At 33.5% G+C, this 18850-nt stretch overlaps 2 protein-coding genes and 1 long non-coding RNA gene across 3 annotated transcripts; all 3 read left to right on the top strand.

Annotated features, from left to right (window-relative positions):
* The first annotated feature begins 148 nt into the window (after nt 1-148).
* LOC105344527 (uncharacterized) lies at nt 149-4848 on the top strand. Its single transcript, XR_010708859.1, has 7 exons — nt 149-271; nt 360-387; nt 2487-2596; nt 3115-3200; nt 3697-3778; nt 4044-4255; nt 4676-4848. It is a non-coding gene; the product is annotated as an uncharacterized lncRNA (long non-coding RNA).
* Nucleotides 4849-7668: 2820 nt separating this feature from the next.
* On the top strand, nt 7669-9755 carry LOC105344528 (uncharacterized). Its single transcript, XM_034474997.2, has 6 exons — nt 7669-7813; nt 8149-8271; nt 8688-8764; nt 8864-8930; nt 9096-9412; nt 9582-9755. The coding sequence occupies exons 1-6, from the start codon at nt 7705-7707 to the stop codon at nt 9699-9701; spliced, it is 813 nt and encodes a 270-aa protein (XP_034330888.2). The 5' UTR covers nt 7669-7704; the 3' UTR covers nt 9702-9755.
* A 3967-nt stretch (nt 9756-13722) lies between these two features.
* Nucleotides 13723-16740, top strand: LOC105344529 (uncharacterized). The gene is made up of 6 exons (XM_034474999.2): nt 13723-13875; nt 14427-14549; nt 14907-14977; nt 15418-15490; nt 16006-16328; nt 16542-16740. The coding sequence occupies exons 1-6, from the start codon at nt 13758-13760 to the stop codon at nt 16680-16682; spliced, it is 849 nt and encodes a 282-aa protein (XP_034330890.2). The 5' UTR covers nt 13723-13757; the 3' UTR covers nt 16683-16740.
* Nucleotides 16741-18850: the final 2110 nt, after the last annotated feature.

Raw genomic sequence — 18850 nt, 5'->3', positions numbered from 1 at the left:
GTTTATGGATTTATTTTTTAATCTTAAGCTATTAAATTGACGAAAGCTTTTTATTTTAAAGTAACCATTAAGTAGAGTACTCTTGATGTTAAACATGATACTATTTACAACTGATTGGCTATATAAAGAGAAAGTGTAGCGGACAGTTCATTTAGTCTTCTTCTGCAGTTTGATTATGAGTATCCACTGTGCAATCCTGTTGCTCATCGCAGCCGTTGCTGGAGTATCAGCTGCAAGCAACCTTAACGAAGACAAACAATTGGTCGATCGGGTAAGTAAATTTTGACCAATTTCAACTCTTATATTGATCACAATGGTTTTTAAAAACATAAAAATCTACTTTTAACATTTCATTTCAGAGTGAAATTCCGCCCCCCGGAAGTTGTTGTAAGTATATTTTTTTTAAAAACAGTAGGGTGATTTAACCATGCATCGGACACATACCTTGGATCGGACAACTTTGTTTATAAAAAATACAAATAAAACCATTATAACAAGAGCTTGGACTTTGGGTAGTTGTGTTAATCGGCGATGTGACGTAGGTCTGTCTATTTCATTGCTTGCCATTCAGTCATGGCTCTTTGAAATCAACAGGATTTGGCTGGCTGTTGAGCGAAGACTACACAATCGGTGTACATTTCGCTTGAAACCAGCATCATTTTAACTTGTTTTGACGCAAAAATGGATAGTTACATCCTACTGAAAGTCCAAGGCCTTGTTAAAATGGTTCTAAATGTGCATGCGCTCATATGTTGTTTCGTATATTCCTGAATTAGAACAAATGAACTTTATCATTATTAAGAATTTGACAGTCACATTGTCAAAGAAATAACAATATAGACATCGTAAAATGACATCAAATACGCCATTATTGAAAATTTAGTTACGAAGATTTTACACTAAAGCATTATTTGAATGTTGTGCGTTTGATTGTGAATTAGTGAAAATGCACTCTCTGTGTAACATAATTAGAAAGAAGTAAGTTTTGAAACAAAATTTGATTAAAATAAGTCCAAGAAATTTGAACAATTAATGTCAAGGTCATTATTGCACCATATGTTCATTTCACCATGGATCGGACGCAAATTAACCATGCATCGGACAGTTTTCCCTGCATGATTTCTTCTAATAATATGGAGATTATGTGCCCATTCCTTGTGATATACTCTAAATGTGAAGTAAAATAAAAATTTAAAAAATAATTGAAACAAACATTTTCCTCAAACCACTTAAAAATCGAGTTTTACGGACACACCCTTTTAAGTCCAAAGTTCCTGTAGGAGCTGGCAAGATAAAGAACCCCTTATGATAAATATTCCTTTAAACAAAAGCACCAGTCTAAATTCCTATATGTAGATTTGAGGATTTACATTAAAAGAAATATGAATAGCAATTGAATAAATTAATATTTCCGAACATTTGTATTTTTGCATTAAAACCAGAAAATGTTGTTATTTTTAATCTCTACTGCACTGCTATAGCTGTCCGATGCTTGGTAAATATTGTCCGATCCATGGTGAAATAGTTCAACGCTTCATTAATTTGCTTTATTTTCTACATTTTTAACAATTTCACAATTTTTTCTCCAATAATTAAGCAAGGGGAAAACCTGTAACTTTTAAAACAAGTTTTATTTATATTTGGACGATATTTGATGCGTGAACAAAGGGAAAAATCCAAAGGTGTCCGATGCATGGTGAAATCACCCTACTAGTCTTAATAAAAGAACAAAACAACCCCCTTCCTTATGATAAACTCTTAGAAAAATTCCTTTGGAAATGATAATTTTTATCCAAAAAATAAAACCGGAATTTAAATCCAAACAATATCATTGCGGGATGAAATTTTTCAAAATTCAAAAATCACTCTAGCTTTAGATGATGTGCCTCTTTTAAATAGTAACACAATACAATTGGAGTTATCCTTTAAAACAAAGGGCGTTCTGTCTCTAACTAAAAAAAAACCCCGTTTTGATCGTATGCCGATTTCATTTTACAATTTCGTATTTAAATCTATATTTAATATATATTTATGCAAATGTACATCTACATTGTTTTATAACCATTACAAAAATCTACGTCAAATTGTGACCAGGCCCCACTGACGGCAACTTTCCTCAAGTCAATACCAGCCCTCAAGTCTGAGGGGTGTATTCGTTTGCTACCTCCAGAACTGGTCCCGAATATCTCCAGCAGATCTCCATTGACTACCTGCTATTTGGAAAGTAGACAATGTAGATCTACCGGATATCTCCATATTGCAAACGAGAAAATAAGGATTACTCTTGCAGTTCTCCAATCGACCAAACGAATACACCCTGAGCATTTTTGACCTCAAATATATGCATTTTTCCTAAAATGATTTAAGTTGAGAACTGCGTTGAATGAATGATAAAAAGAGAAATTGGTGACGGTGGGGGCAGATAAGGAAGACGAACAATAAAAAATATTTGCAGAATGAAATATAATATTTGAACTTTTATGAAGCACCGTGTAGTGGAAATGTCTGCCTGTATGGTGGGATTTGTCACGTGGACGGAGACCGCCCTGTCTGCTACTGCACAATTATGTCGGACACGTGTGCGGCATCAAACTAGGTAATGATTTCTATATACTAGTATATTAAATTTTCATTCTGCAGTCTTAGACTAAAGTCACTGTCTTTTTGTTTTGTCTTGTGATGTAAAACATCGAAAAAATGAAATGCTTTTTAAAATGTGTCTCTATATTATGTTGATGATTTCATATTTCGAGTGTACTTTTATGAAAAAATTGTAATTTTATAAATGGTTGAAATTTGGACTTAATCAAGTCTAAAAATGCTTCATGATCCAGAGAGCAGATATCATGTACCTAAACTCATGGTCGTTTTGTCAAATCTTTTATATCCTGCGTTAGATTTGGTCATGTTTTCATTCCACTTTATATATTATCATATTAATATCAAATTCTCAGTATATACCAGTATCATTTAACATGATTTAACATATAACATGTATGAAATATGCTATGAAACTAATAGTATTTGTAGTACATAAGAGACCATGCCATGACCTTACACCATGAACGAATAGTTACATGTATCTAAAAGCTATGATTAAAAATATTTTTACAGATCATTCTTGCAAGACACACGCCTGTGTCTTTCTCAAATCGTTTGAGAGTGGAAGAAGCCTGGGACAATGGATCCTGCACGAAACTGTAAGTTGTAAACACAGACAATGTTTCCATTTGATTTAATTCATTGATATTGAATAAAGAAATTATTTTGTTGGAACCCGACTACGTTGCATCCAATAGAATCATGATTCAAGACTGTTTGATGTTATTACACCATCACGTAAAGTTGTACCATTTATACCACTACTGTAATTATAAAGAAACAGACACAATCAATTGATATCTCTTTGTTCTGTCGCTCGCATCTTCTTGGGCCTCTCCGACAGAGCTCGGTAAAACAGTCGGACTCTGCCGAAAATGCCCGAGAAAATGCAATTGATAAAAATACTTGTCAGAAATGTGGCATTCTTACGAAATATAAACTGTGAGTTACGTCCTAAATATCTCGATCGGTATGGTGCTGGTTTTGAAAGACAGGGGACCCGGGTTCAAATCCAGCAGATGTATTAAATGTCTCTATTACATATTTTTGTGATTGAATGGTTCAATTTTAGAATCATTTTTTTTTTTTGGTTAGCATTATGTGGCGTCGAACCAGTTGATTGCTAAGTTACCAAGAGGAGGAAAGACCGTACTGACAACGGGTGAAATTTACTGGGGTGAGTGCTAGCAGGGTATTTCTTTTAAAGTTATATTTACTAGTGTTATATTTGCCAAATCACGGATGTTTAAGACTTCACCCTTTTTTATTTGCCCGTACACAGTTGCACTTATAGAAAATTAAGTTCGCCAACTAAGAATGAAAGAAAATGGATAAAAAAATGAATAGGGAACATTTTCCCGTTACACAGTACAGATTTCCGCTAGTTATAAATTTTACATTAGTGAAATGGCGATGACATTTACAGCTTCTTACCTTTGTAGGTTACAAAAAGCACAATCTTTTCTTCCGTGTGATGTTCTACAATGCATTACAATATGTACCAATCCAGGCAGACAAAGTGATAGTAATTCTACAACGTCCCTACGCCGAGCCCCAGGTCCTGAGAACTTTGGAAAGACCCCAGTTTAAGAACCATGTCGTATCAAATCAGTTCTGTATAGAGCTGCCCAAAACCGGAGACCCCAAGTTTGCAGTAAGCTCTCTCTCTCTCTCTCTCTCTCTCTCTCTCTCTCTCTCTCTCTCTCTACTTAAGAAAATACATATACACACATAATAATTTTAGAATTAATAACTTTTCTAACAGATTTAATTGTAAAACATTCGGAATAAAATATTTTACCTATTCTTGTCTGAGAAGGATAAGTATGATGAATAATTTAAATCATCTTAACTTAGATATAATCATTCATTTAGTCAAGAATTCGGTTTTCAAATACACAATGAAATAGATGTAAATTATATCTGAGGCGTGGATCTAGATTTTCATTCCGGGGTGTATTGGGGGGGGGGGCAAAGCCTATTTTCCCTACAGCCCTACCCTTTCTTCATACGTACATGTCAAAAAAAACCCATCCTACATGTTTATAAAACTAGATTGATCAATTTCTTGCAGATATCTTTCAAAATTATTTGTGCCTCTACGAAGTGTGCAAAAGCTGTCGATTACCAGGACATTACCCAGATTTCCCTGATGGGGGTCACCATACAGGAAACCACATCCGGGTGCAGTCATTGAAAGTGTTTATGGTTGCTTGATGTCTTAATCCAATAAATGAGAATACAAAGTACTTTGTGTTGAATTTTTGTGTGTTGTGTTGTGTCGTGTTGTAAGAGTCAGGACAAGGAAAGAAATTGGGGAGGGGGTGGTGGGGGTGTCGAAGGGGAATTGAACTTGAATCTAATGTGTAAATTTGATGTGCAATGATATATATATAAGGCGATTTCGATACGACAGTATTGAGAGAAAAAGTGTAATTTCCAATAACTAGGTCATAAAATACAACAAACTGAAAACATAGGATTAGAAATCGTTAATCACAAACTGACAAAGTGACAAGTTAAACATTCCAAAAACGCAACGACCCTAAATAAATACAATATAAAGAGAAAGAAATAATCCTCAATAAAAAAGGCTAGGGAATTTCGTATGTTGTATACATGTACATAAAAAAAAATGCTGTCAAAAACAAATCAATTTTAAAGTATTTTACTCGGTATATTTGGCAAAAAAGGTATCAAATTGCTTAAGCCTTTTACGTCATTTATGCACAGAAGAACAAATCAGTTCTCTTGTGCTTTCTATTTCCGGTCTGATGGTATTTTCTGATCATAAAATATCCAAGTGTTTTGGAATGATGAAAATATTACAGGAAAGGTAACTGATGAGGAACCACAATGGTTGCCATTTTTGCCATAGCTCACATTATTTACCGTCTTCCTTATAAAGAGTTGATATAATTTACAGTCTCCGGGTTGTGCACTTCCTGTGCATTATGATTGGTAGAATATAGTTACATGACGTGAAAATTTACATTTATTACATTGGTTGAAATACTGCTCGGCACAAGGGGGATAATTTTTTTTACGTACGACTTAACAATTTTCGTAGTTTTCAAATCTTAAAAAGTGAGAAAACGGAGAAAAAAAGATGAAAATAAAAATTGCTATAAATGAAATTCAGTCTTTAATTTTTCAGAACAACTAGTTGATAGCAATATTCTATAATATCTATTGAAATAATTTGTTCTTTTCTTTTTGGGTTGTTTAATATGCAAATGTAAAAAAATGTATAATTTTGATACGGCATGGCTAAAAACAAGTTTGCATAATTATTAGATATAGGATAAAACTCATATCAGTAAAACATATGTTGAGTGCAGTGGTATTAACTTTGATTTTACTAAAATAATACGATCCTTCCTTATTAGGTATCTTTTTTTACTCTCAACTAACAAGCACGTTATACACATTTCTCAATTTTAGGCACGCACGCTTAAAAGTGACATATCAAAAGATTCCACACACCATGGCATATACAGGAACACGACATTTAATATACGTGTATATAAAAAAATTGAATTTCCTTTAATAACTTATTGCTGTTAAGATCGAGTTTGCTCTAAATACGGTAAGTTTTTTTTTAAACACTGAACTTGTAATAAACTTCATATAGTAAATAAGTAATCATATCGTAAATACAATGTAAGTAATGCAGTTTCACTGCATTGAATTATGGGGGGAAATGACCAGAAGTAATATACATGTAACGACTTTCAGTTTGTTATCCCTGAAAGGGTTTTATCACCTCATGGGAAGAATGAGATTGTAGAGAAATACTAGTATGCTTAACATTGCGAATGCTTACTAAGTGAACATATTTTGAACAGAAAGTTTTTGGTATTAAATGCATTCTCACATGCACTGTCTTGGCTCCTGTATCTGCTCATGATGCTACGACTGTACACATACTGAACACACGACCCTTAATGCCGTGAAAAGAACATTTTTGAGGGAAAATTATCCAACTGCAAGTAGTTACTAAACCAATTACATGTATATCCCAATACAATATTCTTATTCTTTTTTTAATAGCTTGATTCCAATTGCAAAATTTATCTTTATTTATGCACAGCAGATTAAGAAAAAATAAACCCTTTTAATATCCAATTAGTCCTTTTCTAGCTCTTTTGATGTCACCGGTTGAAAATAAGAAATCTTGAAAAGATATTCATTCTGGCTTCAATTCGATTCAAATTAATATTTCATTAATTAAACAAATGTATCATTCACCAGTTAATCGGCTGTATAACCTTCACATATAATTATTCTTTTCATTGAATGACATTTCTTTAAGCCTAAGCTGCACTCTTCAGCTGAATGTCCTAGCTATTGATTCCAAAAAATACCAATCACCATTTTATTTACAAGTAATTTCGTCTTTGATTTGACAAAGGCGAAAAAGTTGCCTTTTTTCATTAAGGTCGGTTCCCTTTTTGGTTATTGCGAAGTGCAAAGCTTAAAGATGAGTGCATGCATATTCTTGCTTGCCCCATTCTTGCTTGCCTGTTACATACAGTTTTCGCGTACGCCATTGCCGAGTACGCAATTCGTTTTGTGATCAGCATTCCATGCGCAATTCTTACATTTTGTACCTTCAAACTAGAATTTATATAAAAAAGAAATGTTTCTGAGTGCTTTTTTGCACAGATGTTTTATTGTTATATTTTTTAATTATGTATATAATCCAATTTTCTATACATCTCTTATAGAAATGATATTCGAGTATAAAAACACGATGGCATCACTACTAACATTTAGTAAGTGCTTTTATTAATTACATGCTTGATTATCAGTTTTGATTGCTAATGTAAATAATTTACCTCATAATTGCTAAAATGCAGATCAACAGTAATCTTAATAGGATCGCCTTTTAAATTACAACGTATATTGATACTAATTACTAATGTAAATACAAAAATATATTTATTAAAAAAAAATATTCATAAATTAAAGTAATTACCCCGCAAACTTTTACATCGATAAAAGCATTTGTTTTTAAATAAAATCGATAAAAATATAAGTTTTGTTTCAACTCTCTTTATAAACTTATCATACTATCAGAAGAGGTCGACCAACGTAAACATGCGGAATTTTATTTTCGTTTTAGCTTTTTTCCATTTAGCTTTTGCAGAGTTAAGCTCTGTCGATATTGAAAAAGTTTTGCAGAGACGAGAATACGGAGAGGCATGCGGTATGTTATTCTTTTTTTTTTTTTAAAGAGAGAGTCAATTCGTGAAACTAATTAATGAGATTGTTCGGTCAACAAATTAACCGTCAGATCTACCTTTAATTTCTAGATATGATTTTTTTTAAAGCTATAAACGTTTATTTAGTGAAGAAAATCCTCCATGTAGTTCAGCTTTAAAGTCTGATTTTTCCCTTTATATATTTTTGACAGAGATCTTCATTTCAATGAGGTAGACAAAGTAGAAAATATGGCCACGTCCATCCGGCCCCCTTAAATCAAATTTATTTTCTCATTAACGTCATTAACGATATGATATATGATGGATCTTTTACATTTAGGTGAATGTGACAGGGTTCCGGATTTCTGCGGTGGGAAAGGCCTGTGTCTCAACACCCACAACCCACGACTCACTCACTGTCAGTGTGAGAGAGGGTCTTTTGGGCGCCACTGTGAATTTAATGGTACGAATTCATGAACAGTGAACATTTTACAACGTAACCAAACCACGTGCCTTTAACAAAATTTCTGTGCGAAAATTATGGAAGTCCCTTAACAAGGCCTCAAGATACTGCATATACAATTTTACACTTTAATTATATGTACTTTTTATTCACAGAAAATTTACGTCCATTAAACTAAAAGTAAATTCTATTGCTTTATATAAAATTTGGACACTCCGTGGACAGCTGGCTGCAATGAAAAGCAGAAAACGGAAATATTCCAATAATTAACTCTTAATAAATGATTCAAAATATTCGAGCAAGTAAAAGGAAAGATCTTTGGCAACTTTAGAACCGACAAGTTTGATCAAATTCCCTTAGCATGTTATTTGATTTACATAATTATATCTAGTTAAAAGCTTTATTTTCATTGCTAGATGATTGCTTGGGACACAACCCATCTTGTTTTTTCTTCAGTAGAATGCACGGACCACACACAATAAATGAGCACAGCGTAAGACTTAACAAAAAAATATTAAGATAATGATGATGGTTTTTTTTATAGAATCTAAAATGGTTAAAATGTCTCTTTTTCTTTTTTTATTTTCATCAGGGAGCTTTTAGTGTTGAGACCGCAAAAGATGGAGTATTCATAGGAAGAACAAACCCCGTAATGATATGTAAGCCAGTTTACTCTAATAGACAACCAATATATTAGTTTCTAGTATTGCCTATAGGTTTAATCTTTAATACAAATCTATGCAGATTTTCTAAACTTTCGAAAGGCGCAGTTAGATGAATATCGATGTCTACTTGAAGTAGTTTTGATTCTTTTTTTTTCTTAGTTAAACCACGTCGCTTGATCTTGACTTACATAATGGCGGCCAATGTCCATGATTACGAGCCGCAGATCGTCTTCTGGAAACCGCACGATTTTGATACGATGGAAATCATGTTCAGAGGTTGCAGAGATAGAGCAGACGGAGTCTGCGCGTTTGAGAACGAGGCTGAATGTTCCCGACTCAGTGAACAAGACCGCCAGGATCGCTGGTGCACAGAGAAAAAGTTCGTTCATTACGCCTACTACCCACACGATTACGCCAACAAAAAGAGAGTTGTCTGTATTGATGTGAGCCCGCAGGGAGAAAGACGTTTTATGGAAGTGAGTGTACAGTATTATTTTTAACGATGAATAAATCAAAAGTTGACATAAAAGAATGTAAGATCTGCTATAATTATGTATATGAAAAGACTTTAAAGTGGCATTAGAATGGTTCAATTCTTAAACATCGTTAAATTTAGTTTTTTACGTATCGAACCCTTCTTTTCAGTTTGGTGTCAGAACCAAGTGCAACAACCCAAGGGGCTGTAACCTTCACGGCACGGGGTCAACCAGTATCAAGTTTTCCTTGAAGCTTGAGCTCGGAACATGTCAATATTTTGAGCATTAGATATGTACAAAAAATGTGTGAAAAAATATCAGAATAAATGATTAAAAACCAAAACAGGATCCGTGTATTATTAAGGAGGCATCTGATTGGTCAACAAATTACCCATCAGATTTTCCTCAAAATTTGTGATATGATTTTTTAGCTATAAACTACATGTATTCTCTATATTGTTATACAAAATTATACAATTATTTCTGTTTTTGGGGTCAATACGATGATTTAGCTACCCGAGAAGTACAATATTTATCAAGCCGGATGCGGAAGTATTAATTGTTTTAATATATGATTCAGCGACGAATTGATACAGACATATCAAATTAAATGTTTTAGTTTGAAGACATAACCGAACAAATTGATAAACGCAATATTTCATTGGATGATCTATTGTCGAATGTAGAGAAAATCAATGTTATATTGACCTCTTAGATCACGTGCAGGTGAATATATTAACATTCTATTTTTTTCTATATAGTTGGATATGAGCCAATCAGAGCTAGAAATCAGATTCATTTTAACAAGAGCTTGGACTTTGGGTAGTTGTGTCAAACAACAATGTGACATAGGCCTGGCCATTTCATTGAAGACCACTCAGCCATGGCTCTTTGAAATCAACAAGATTTGTCTGGGTTTTAAGCTAAGACTACGCAATCGATGCATATTTCGCTTGAAACCGACGCAAGGAATAGATAAATACGCCCTATTGAAAGTCCAAGGTCTTGTTAAAATGGTTCTAATCAATCATATAATAAAATATAATATCGTCTAAAATGGCCATGACGATGCATTTTTACATATCATGAATTGTCACATTGATTGGAGTGGATCACGCACACATATACATTCGACTGAAACTCTCTCACATCCACAAAACTTCAATTGTAGTGTTATAGTCGAAAGAGTTCTAATTTAACTTTATAGCGAATCGTGTTATTGGTGGTAAAGTTGTCCGCTTTTAACTAAAGTGGAAATTTTGTTTAATCCACGAAAATCGATGTCCTCGAAAAGTGATTGAGGTGGTATGGGACACCTGTCGATATTGGCGTGAATAAAAGTACATCATAGTCAAAAAATTTTCACAGTTTTAGAATTTCCAGTTTATACACTATTTGACCAAAAACATAATTTTAAATTTTTTTTGGAAAGGTCAAAAACGTGAAAGGCCCAAAGGGATTCGAACTCATTCCTTACAGATTTGTAATCAACGCTCTAACTCAATGCACTACGCTCTTGGAAAACAAATTCGAAAAAGAAATAAAATGAAATTATACATTATACATACCATAAGGTTTTTACTTTTGTTCAATTAAAAACCACGTTCGCTTGTCAGAACTAAAATTCAACAGAATGATATCTAGTAACTATGATTTCATTGGGTAAGATGTAATGAATTTTTAAACTGCTCGTTTTGAAGCATTTTAGTATAAAAGTATGATATTCTACAAAAAAAAAAGAAGAGATAATTTAAGTTATATCATTACCGTATAGAAGTTATCTCCCCTGGAACTTGTAATGCCTGTATTCGAATTCTATGTTACAGAAAAACTTTTTTTTAACAACAGAACGACCCGTCCATTTCATGCTCATCGGATGATAAAAACCGGTAACATATTATACCGTACATTCGTGGGTTATTTTCGCGTGTCACAAAATTTTCGTAAATGGGGAAAATGTGTAGCACTTTTCATTTTGCGTGAGTCATTTCTTGCGATTTTCGAAGTGTCTTATAGTAAATGTGCAGGATATAGTGTCTACGTATTCAGTAAAATTAGATCATCGCGAAAACTGCCGGATATACAGTAGTTTAGTTCCTATCTTTGTCCGTTTATACCTCATAGCTCATATGTTAGCTCGAATAGTTGAATCATTTTAACAAGACCTTGGACTTTCGGTAGGACATAACTATCTATATCTTGCGTCAAAAAGTTAAAAGTGAGGCTGGGTTTCAAGTAAAATATGCACTTATTGCAAAGTCTTGGCTCAAAAGCCAGACAAATCGTGTTGATTTCAATGAGCCATTGCTAAGTGGCCAGTAATAAAATAGACAGGCCTACGTCATATTACTTTTTGACACAAACTACCCAAAGTCCAAGCTCTAGTTAAAATAGTTCTACTTTATATTTAGTTCAATTCAATGAAACAATAAATATTCTTTTTATGTGTTTCATGCGGTTTCATGGATGAATGTACCAAGCATTTCAGTAAAATACACGAAACTGCGGGTTATTATAAACAATAAGCATTTTAGTCTCTTTTTATACGTATAAAGTAAGTATATAAGTACGTTCTTTATTGTTATTGTCAATGAGCACGTTAATTACACCGAAGAAACAAAATATACATGTATATATGGTTGCTATAACTTCTTGTAAGTCTGAAGTCAGTCCGAGCAGTTCGTGCTCTCAAAGTTGTTAAAGTTTTGATTGATTACGAAGTAATATATTATACCTAGTCAATGTCAAATTTGTGAAACAGGACACCAGTAAATGTAACCATTATTTCCACAGATGTTTTAATTAACTTCTGTCAACAAAGCAAAACAACAAACTAGCAAATAAAGCTCCCAAAACGGGAAACACCCAAGATTTCAACACCGAGTGTGAACGAAAGACCACTTCTTCTGATTTATTATACTGCATCTATCAATAAATACAAAACGACAGATGGAACTCAATCATCTTAAATATATTAATTAAGGTTTCTCCACCCTCGATGTTTTTATGGTTTAATCTGTGTAATTTTTGTTTAAGTTTGATGATTAATATGCAAACAATCAAATTAAAGTTAAATATTGGTATGTTGCAAATATTTTGTTCATGCTGTAGGAGCTAACACAAGTACACTCTCAGGACAGTTTAAGCAACGACTGCTCTCTTATCAAACATCACATTTATTTTAACTAATTTCGATATAATAAAGCAATTCTTAAAAGAAATTAATCGCAATCCTTTATTTTAAGTATTTTAACATTTTAAGGCCATTTAAAATTGCCAGTATGAAAGCTATCACATTTACAGTGCATTTTGATACGATTTTTCAACCATGAATAAGTACAGTTTAGCAACATAAAACGTCTATAACTTTTGAAATAATGGTTCAAACTCACTGAAAATTGGTACATTTGTAATTCATTATATATCCTATCGAAATCTGCAAAGAAATGTTTACCTTGCCAGGTAAAAAATTATGAATTGTGGTCTCTGTCAAGTTTGCCTATATACGGTTTTATCAGTTTTTCATTGAATTCAGCGATTTCAACTCAAACTACTCTCTATGAATTGTTAAACATTGGTGTCATTTCACTTTACATAGCTTAAAATGTGTTAAACACAAGTATAAATCAAGAAATATTGGCAAAACTATGCACCACATAACACTATTATTATAACCGATAACGGTAAAATATTCCGGATTGCTCACAATGACGTCACACGACAATCGAAAGACCTTAAATGAAATCACTGATTTTATTGATGTATATACGTTTAATTTGAATCAGACATTCAAATGATGGTACATGTACAGAAACAAACTCTGAATGTTAAAATGGCAAAAAAAAGAAGATTTTTTATGTTCGACTAAACAATGCTACTGTCCTTTCTGATATATTTCATTTTATCAAATAAAATATATCAGAAAGGACACTACTATTAAATCTTTCATTACTCATTTCATATATTTTATCCGTTCTGTAAGTTTATAATGTTACTAACGCAGCGCAATTATACATGCATACATACCATCAATTATCAGATGACATTGTAAATATAGCAGGGACTTTAAATCATATACCGATATTATGGATATTAATGGATAATGGATAAGAGATATTAATGACTAGATCGTATCTTAATAACTTGCGTATAATTATTCAGAGAGAGAAAAAATTGAATCCAGATAAACACTAAGATATTCAATTAAAGATAAATGTTTTTATTTATGCTAACTTGTTATTTTCTTGAAATAAATATTAAAATCAATTAACTGCATTAGGGAACATCAATATAACTTAGTGGTAACAGACAAAGTCCATGTTTTATTATCGTTCCGAGGGTTGAGATGATGGTGTACTTGATCCCATGCCTCGTTTTGATGCTTCCTCTTTCAGCTGCATCAGAGTCGGAATATTTTTCACAAAACGAAGAAATTTCCAAAAGGTCGACAGAAACGTGTAATAGTGAGTTGTCTTTTTTTTTTTTAAGTTTTCCATAACAATAACGTTCTATTCTCATTTGTGTAATTTTTACATAGGCTTGATACATACTAGTGCATTGCCTCTCTTTCTAGTCCTAGCATTGAGCTTAAGATCTAGTTTTCACAAGTTATAGATGCAGGGATATTGTCATGTTGTAAATTTTGAATTTACTGGGTGGTTGTAAATACAAAATTTTGCAACATGACAACCCATATTTTTAAGAACAAACCACAAACTATTGTGCTTTTAAATTTTGAACAATATCTTAAACTGGCTATTTTAAAATCAGTTTGATATACATCAAAGAACGAGTCATGAATTTGTGTATTTTTCATCTTTAACTTATTTTGCCTAGCTCTTTTGACCCTAAATTTTTTAGAATTACTTATGTATTGCAAATTCTGTATCAGTGTTTCTATTACCAATGATCACCAGACAGCAGTGTTGGTTAAGTATGTTTTACAAAATTAACCATATTCTCATTTTTCCAAAATTTTTCTTTTCTGATGAGTTGTCAATAAATATATCTGTAGGTGTGTGCGCTCGATATCCCTATTTCTGCCATGGGAGGGGGCTGTGTGTTGATGGAAATACTACTTGGACGGTACAATGTTTATGCGACGGCCATTACTGGGGGAGGAGATGCCAGTTCAACTGTAAGACACATCAAGCACATGTATTCATCGATATCGTATATTGCGCTGTAAATTTGTTTATTATACTGTCAAATTAACCTACTGATTTATTCACATATTTGTTAAAAGAAACAAAAACCTTTACTTTGAAATTATGTGTACAGTTTTAATTTTGTTTAAATTTAACAGCTACATAACTAATGAGATTGATGTGCAAGGAAAAACGTGACAAGTTTCTTTGATATTTTTTAATATTGATACGATATGAATTTTTGAAAATATGATCAAGTATTTAAATAATGTATATATAATATTCTGAACTGTAACAGGGTTCTTTTAATATTTCTAAACATATGTTTTTCTACTATTTTCTTTAAGCTGAATGTGAACATTATGACAATGAAGAATGTTTTTTCAAGAAAATAATCGGAAAACATTCCCTATTCAACGTGAGTTTGATAGACCTAAGCATTGTTTTGTAGACTAATAATGTCCAATGTAATAAATAAATGTCATTGACTGAAAATGTCCAATGTAATAATGTCATTAATTGAAAATATCCAATGTAATAATGTCATTAACTGAAATTATCCAATGTAATAATGTCATTAACTGGAAATATCCAATGTAATAATGGCATTGACTGAAAATGTCCAATGTAATAATGTCATTGACTGAAAATGTTCAATGTAATAATGTCATTGACTGAAAGTTTTCAATGTAATAATGGCATTGACTAAAAATGTCCAGTGTAATAATGTCATTGACTAAAAATGTCCAGTGTAATAATGCCATTAACTGGAAAAGCCCAATAAAGTAACGACATTGACTGAAAATCTTCAGTACCAGTAACACCGCCTTACTAACATGATTTGATATGAATTTGCAGAATAAGATTTGGTTTCCAGACAATACGAAGCAAGGAGCAGTAATTACAATGGAAAGCAAGAATGTAGCAATAAGTACGTATAAAAAGCTTATCATTTAAAAATGATGAAGTATAAATAGAGTGTTATTTTGTCTAAATTGATATTAAAAAAACCCTCTTACTACATTGTATATAATTATCTCCTATCAAACAAGAAGCACTTCTACTAAAAAAAGACTAAAAAAATTTCAAAAGAGATTTAATACGTATGAAGAAAAAAATGAAAAAGGACATTCTGGCATTTTATTTAACTTATGTCATATAAAAATACATTATCTGTATATTTGAACACTGGTAATACTGTTTCGAATTTTGATAAGTTATTTGCTTCTAAGCATAAAAGAGTTTCAGTCTTTAAAATTGTGCGCCCACAAATTGACTGCAGAACTGTCAAACTTTTTTGCGTAGTGCTTCTTTAAATCGCCCTATCTAACACTAATCTGTCATGTTGTAAATTTTACATATACTGCCACCCGGTAAATTCAAAATTTAAAAAAAAATGGCAATAGATACAAAGTTTACAACTTGACAGGAATCTGACTCTTACAGAGGACAATTATCGCCTGGTGTTGTCCTACTCGATGTCGGTGTGGGAGACCGATTACAAAACCCGCCATCCGGTCTTTAAGTCTCCGCGAGAGTTCGACGCCATTGAGATCAAGACGAGACTTTGTGGAAACGTGGGCCAGACCCCGCCATGCTGGGGAGATAACTCCGGACCACACTGTTCAGCTCCCCCGGACAGCAGGCCGTGTGTCTGGGCCTCGCACCTCGTGTACGCTTATCACGTGACGGACGCGTACTCCGACGACTGGCAGAGAACGACGTGTATAGATGTCAGCCCTAAATGTCAACACAGGCACTATTTTCAGGTGGGCGGTTTTCATTGACCTTAAACGAGCTTTTTTCGCATTTTAAAGGAAATAACCTGGATCTCGCAAAATACGCGAAATTTTTTTTGTATGGATTTAGTTTTGAATATTTGTTATTCTATACATGTATTTACTTATCTGTTTATTTTGTTTTTAGTTTTGAATATTCATAATTCTATTCACCTGTCTTTCTGTATACTTTTGCTATTTTAGTTTGGTCTGAAAGCCAAATGCAACAACAAGAATGGTTGTAACACTAGGTGGAATAACTCTTGGACCAAGGGCACAACGCTGTATCATTTCAGTGTGAAGGTCGAACCTGGAACGTGCCAAGACAGGGAAGGAAATCATTAAAATGTTCAGATGCTTTTGCCAAATTAAAGTATGTGAATCAATAATGGTTTTCAATTTTTTTCATGTTGCCTTTTTTATAATTAGAACCATTTTAACAAGGCCTTGGACTTTCAGTAGGACGTAACTATCTATTTCTTGCATCAAAACAAGTAGAAAATGACGCTGGTTTCAAGTGAAATACAAACGGATTGCGTAGTTTAAGCTCAAAAGCTAGACAATTCTTGTTGATTTCAAAGAGCAATGGCTGAGTTGCCAGCAATGAAATAGACAGACCTATGTCACAATGCTGTTTGACACCAACTACCCAAAACCCAAGCTCTTGTTAAAATGGTTCCATTAAAACTGAATAAACTTTAAACAACTTTATCGGATTTTTAATCTTTAAACAGAGAAAAGACGAACAACAACAAACACCAACGGGGATAATTGCAACAAAAAAATCACATTTTCATTATACATATGTAATGAAAATTGTTATCTGTGAAATACAGCTACAATTTTTTCTAATATAGAACCGTTTTAGCTAGAGCTTGGCGTTGATCAGTACGTGACAAACTCCGATTTGATGAAGGTGGGGTCTACTTGGTTAATTAACCGTCCAGTCATTGGCTGACAGATGTGAATACAGTGATACGCAATTGACTTTATCCAGGGCTGTCTATTTTAGTTGAAACAGCGTCATTTTTACACAACCGAGGAGTTCTTGTATAAGGGGGGGGGGGGCTTTCCGATTTTGACAGTCTATGAATATTAATGAGCTTCTTTTAGCGAATTAGAATAAAGAAGGTAAATATTTGACAGCTTGTTTTGATGAGCAAACTAGATAGTAACATCCCATCGAAAATCCAAGCTTTTGTGAAAACGGTTCTACATGTACATAAACTAAAATATTCGTTTTTTGGCTACAACAAATTATCTGTTAATGCATTGTCTGAAAAAGCAGTTGCAGAGCTTAGAAGATTGACTTTTTAGCTCACCTGAGCCAAAGGCTCAAGTGAGCTTTTCTGATCACAATTTGTCCGTTGTCTGTCGTCGTTGTCGTCGTCGTTGTAAACTTTTCACATTTTCATCTTCTTCTCAAGAGCCACTGGGCAGATTTCAACCAAATTTGGCACAAAGCACCACTAGGTGAAGGGGATTCAAGTTTGTTCAAATGAAGGGCCACGCCCTTTTTAAAGGGGAGATAATTGAGAATTATTGAAAATTTGTTGGTATTTTTCAAAAATCTTCTTCTCAAAAACTATTAGGCCGGTAAAGCTTAAACTTGTGTGGAGGCATCATCAGGTAGTGTAGATTCAAGTTTGTTCAAATCATGGTCCCAGGGATTAGGGTGGGGCCACCATTGGGGGATCAAGTTTTACATAGGAATATATAGAGAAAATCTTTAAAAATCTTCTTCTCAAAAACTATCAGGTCAGAAAGACTCAGATTAAAATGGGAGCATCCTCATGTAGTGTAGATTCAAGTTTGTTCAAATCATGGTCCCCGGGGGTAGGGTGGGGCCACAATTGGGGGATCAAGTTTTACAGAGGAATATATAGAGAAAATCTTTAAAAATCTTCTTCTCAAAAACTGTTAGGCCAGAAAAGCTCAAATTAAAATGGAAGCATCCTCAGGAAGTGTAGATTCAAGTTTGTTCAAAGCATGGTCCCCGGGGGTAGGATGGGGCCGCAATTGGGGGACAAGTTTTACATAGGAATATATAGAGAAAATCTTTAAAAAATTTTCTTCTCAAAAACTATAAGGCCAGGAAAGCTCAACTTTGAGTGGAGGCATCATCAGGTAGTGTAGATTCAAGTTTGTTCAAATCATGGTCCCCAGGGTTAGGATGGGGCCACAATTGGGGGATCAAGTTTTACATAGGAATATATAGAGAAAATCTTTAAAAATCTTCTTCTTAAAAACTATCAGGCCAGAAAAGCTCAAATTTGAGTGGAAGCATCTTCATGTAGTGTAGATTCAAGTTTGTTCAAATCATGGTCCCCGGGGGTAGGGTGGGGCCACAATTGGGGGATCAAGTTTTACAGAGGAATATATAGAGAAAATCTTTAAAAATCTTCTTCTCAAAAACTATTAGGCCAGAAAAACTCAAATTAAAATGGAAGCATCCTCAGGAAGTGTTGATTCAAGTTTGTTCAAATCATGGTCCCCGGGGGTAGGGTGGGGCC

This window comes from Magallana gigas, chromosome 8 (assembly GCF_963853765.1).
Source record: "Magallana gigas chromosome 8, xbMagGiga1.1, whole genome shotgun sequence".
NCBI classification, from domain to species: Eukaryota; Metazoa; Mollusca; class Bivalvia; order Ostreida; family Ostreidae; genus Magallana; species Magallana gigas.
Note: the sequence above shows the minus strand (reverse complement) of the source record. Positions and strands in the feature narration are given on the sequence as shown.

What these genes read in the sequence shown, in the direction of transcription:
- LOC105344529 (XM_034474999.2), top strand. Translation starts at nt 13,758, where the DNA reads ATGATGGTGTACTTGATCCCATGCCTCGTTTTGATGCTTCCTCTTTCA. An exon ending in GTCGACAGAAACGTGTAATA is followed by an intron (nt 13,876 to 14,426) that starts GTGAGTTGTCTT and finishes ATATATCTGTAG; the next exon opens with GTGTGTGCGCTCGATATCCC. An exon ending in AAGCAAGAATGTAGCAATAA is followed by an intron (nt 15,491 to 16,005) that starts GTACGTATAAAA and finishes TGACTCTTACAG; the next exon opens with AGGACAATTATCGCCTGGTG.
- LOC105344528 (XM_034474997.2), top strand. Translation starts at nt 7,705, where the DNA reads ATGCGGAATTTTATTTTCGTTTTAGCTTTTTTCCATTTAGCTTTTGCA. An exon ending in AGAATACGGAGAGGCATGCG is followed by an intron (nt 7,814 to 8,148) that starts GTATGTTATTCT and finishes TTTTACATTTAG; the next exon opens with GTGAATGTGACAGGGTTCCG. An exon ending in GAGAAAGACGTTTTATGGAA is followed by an intron (nt 9,413 to 9,581) that starts GTGAGTGTACAG and finishes CCTTCTTTTCAG; the next exon opens with TTTGGTGTCAGAACCAAGTG.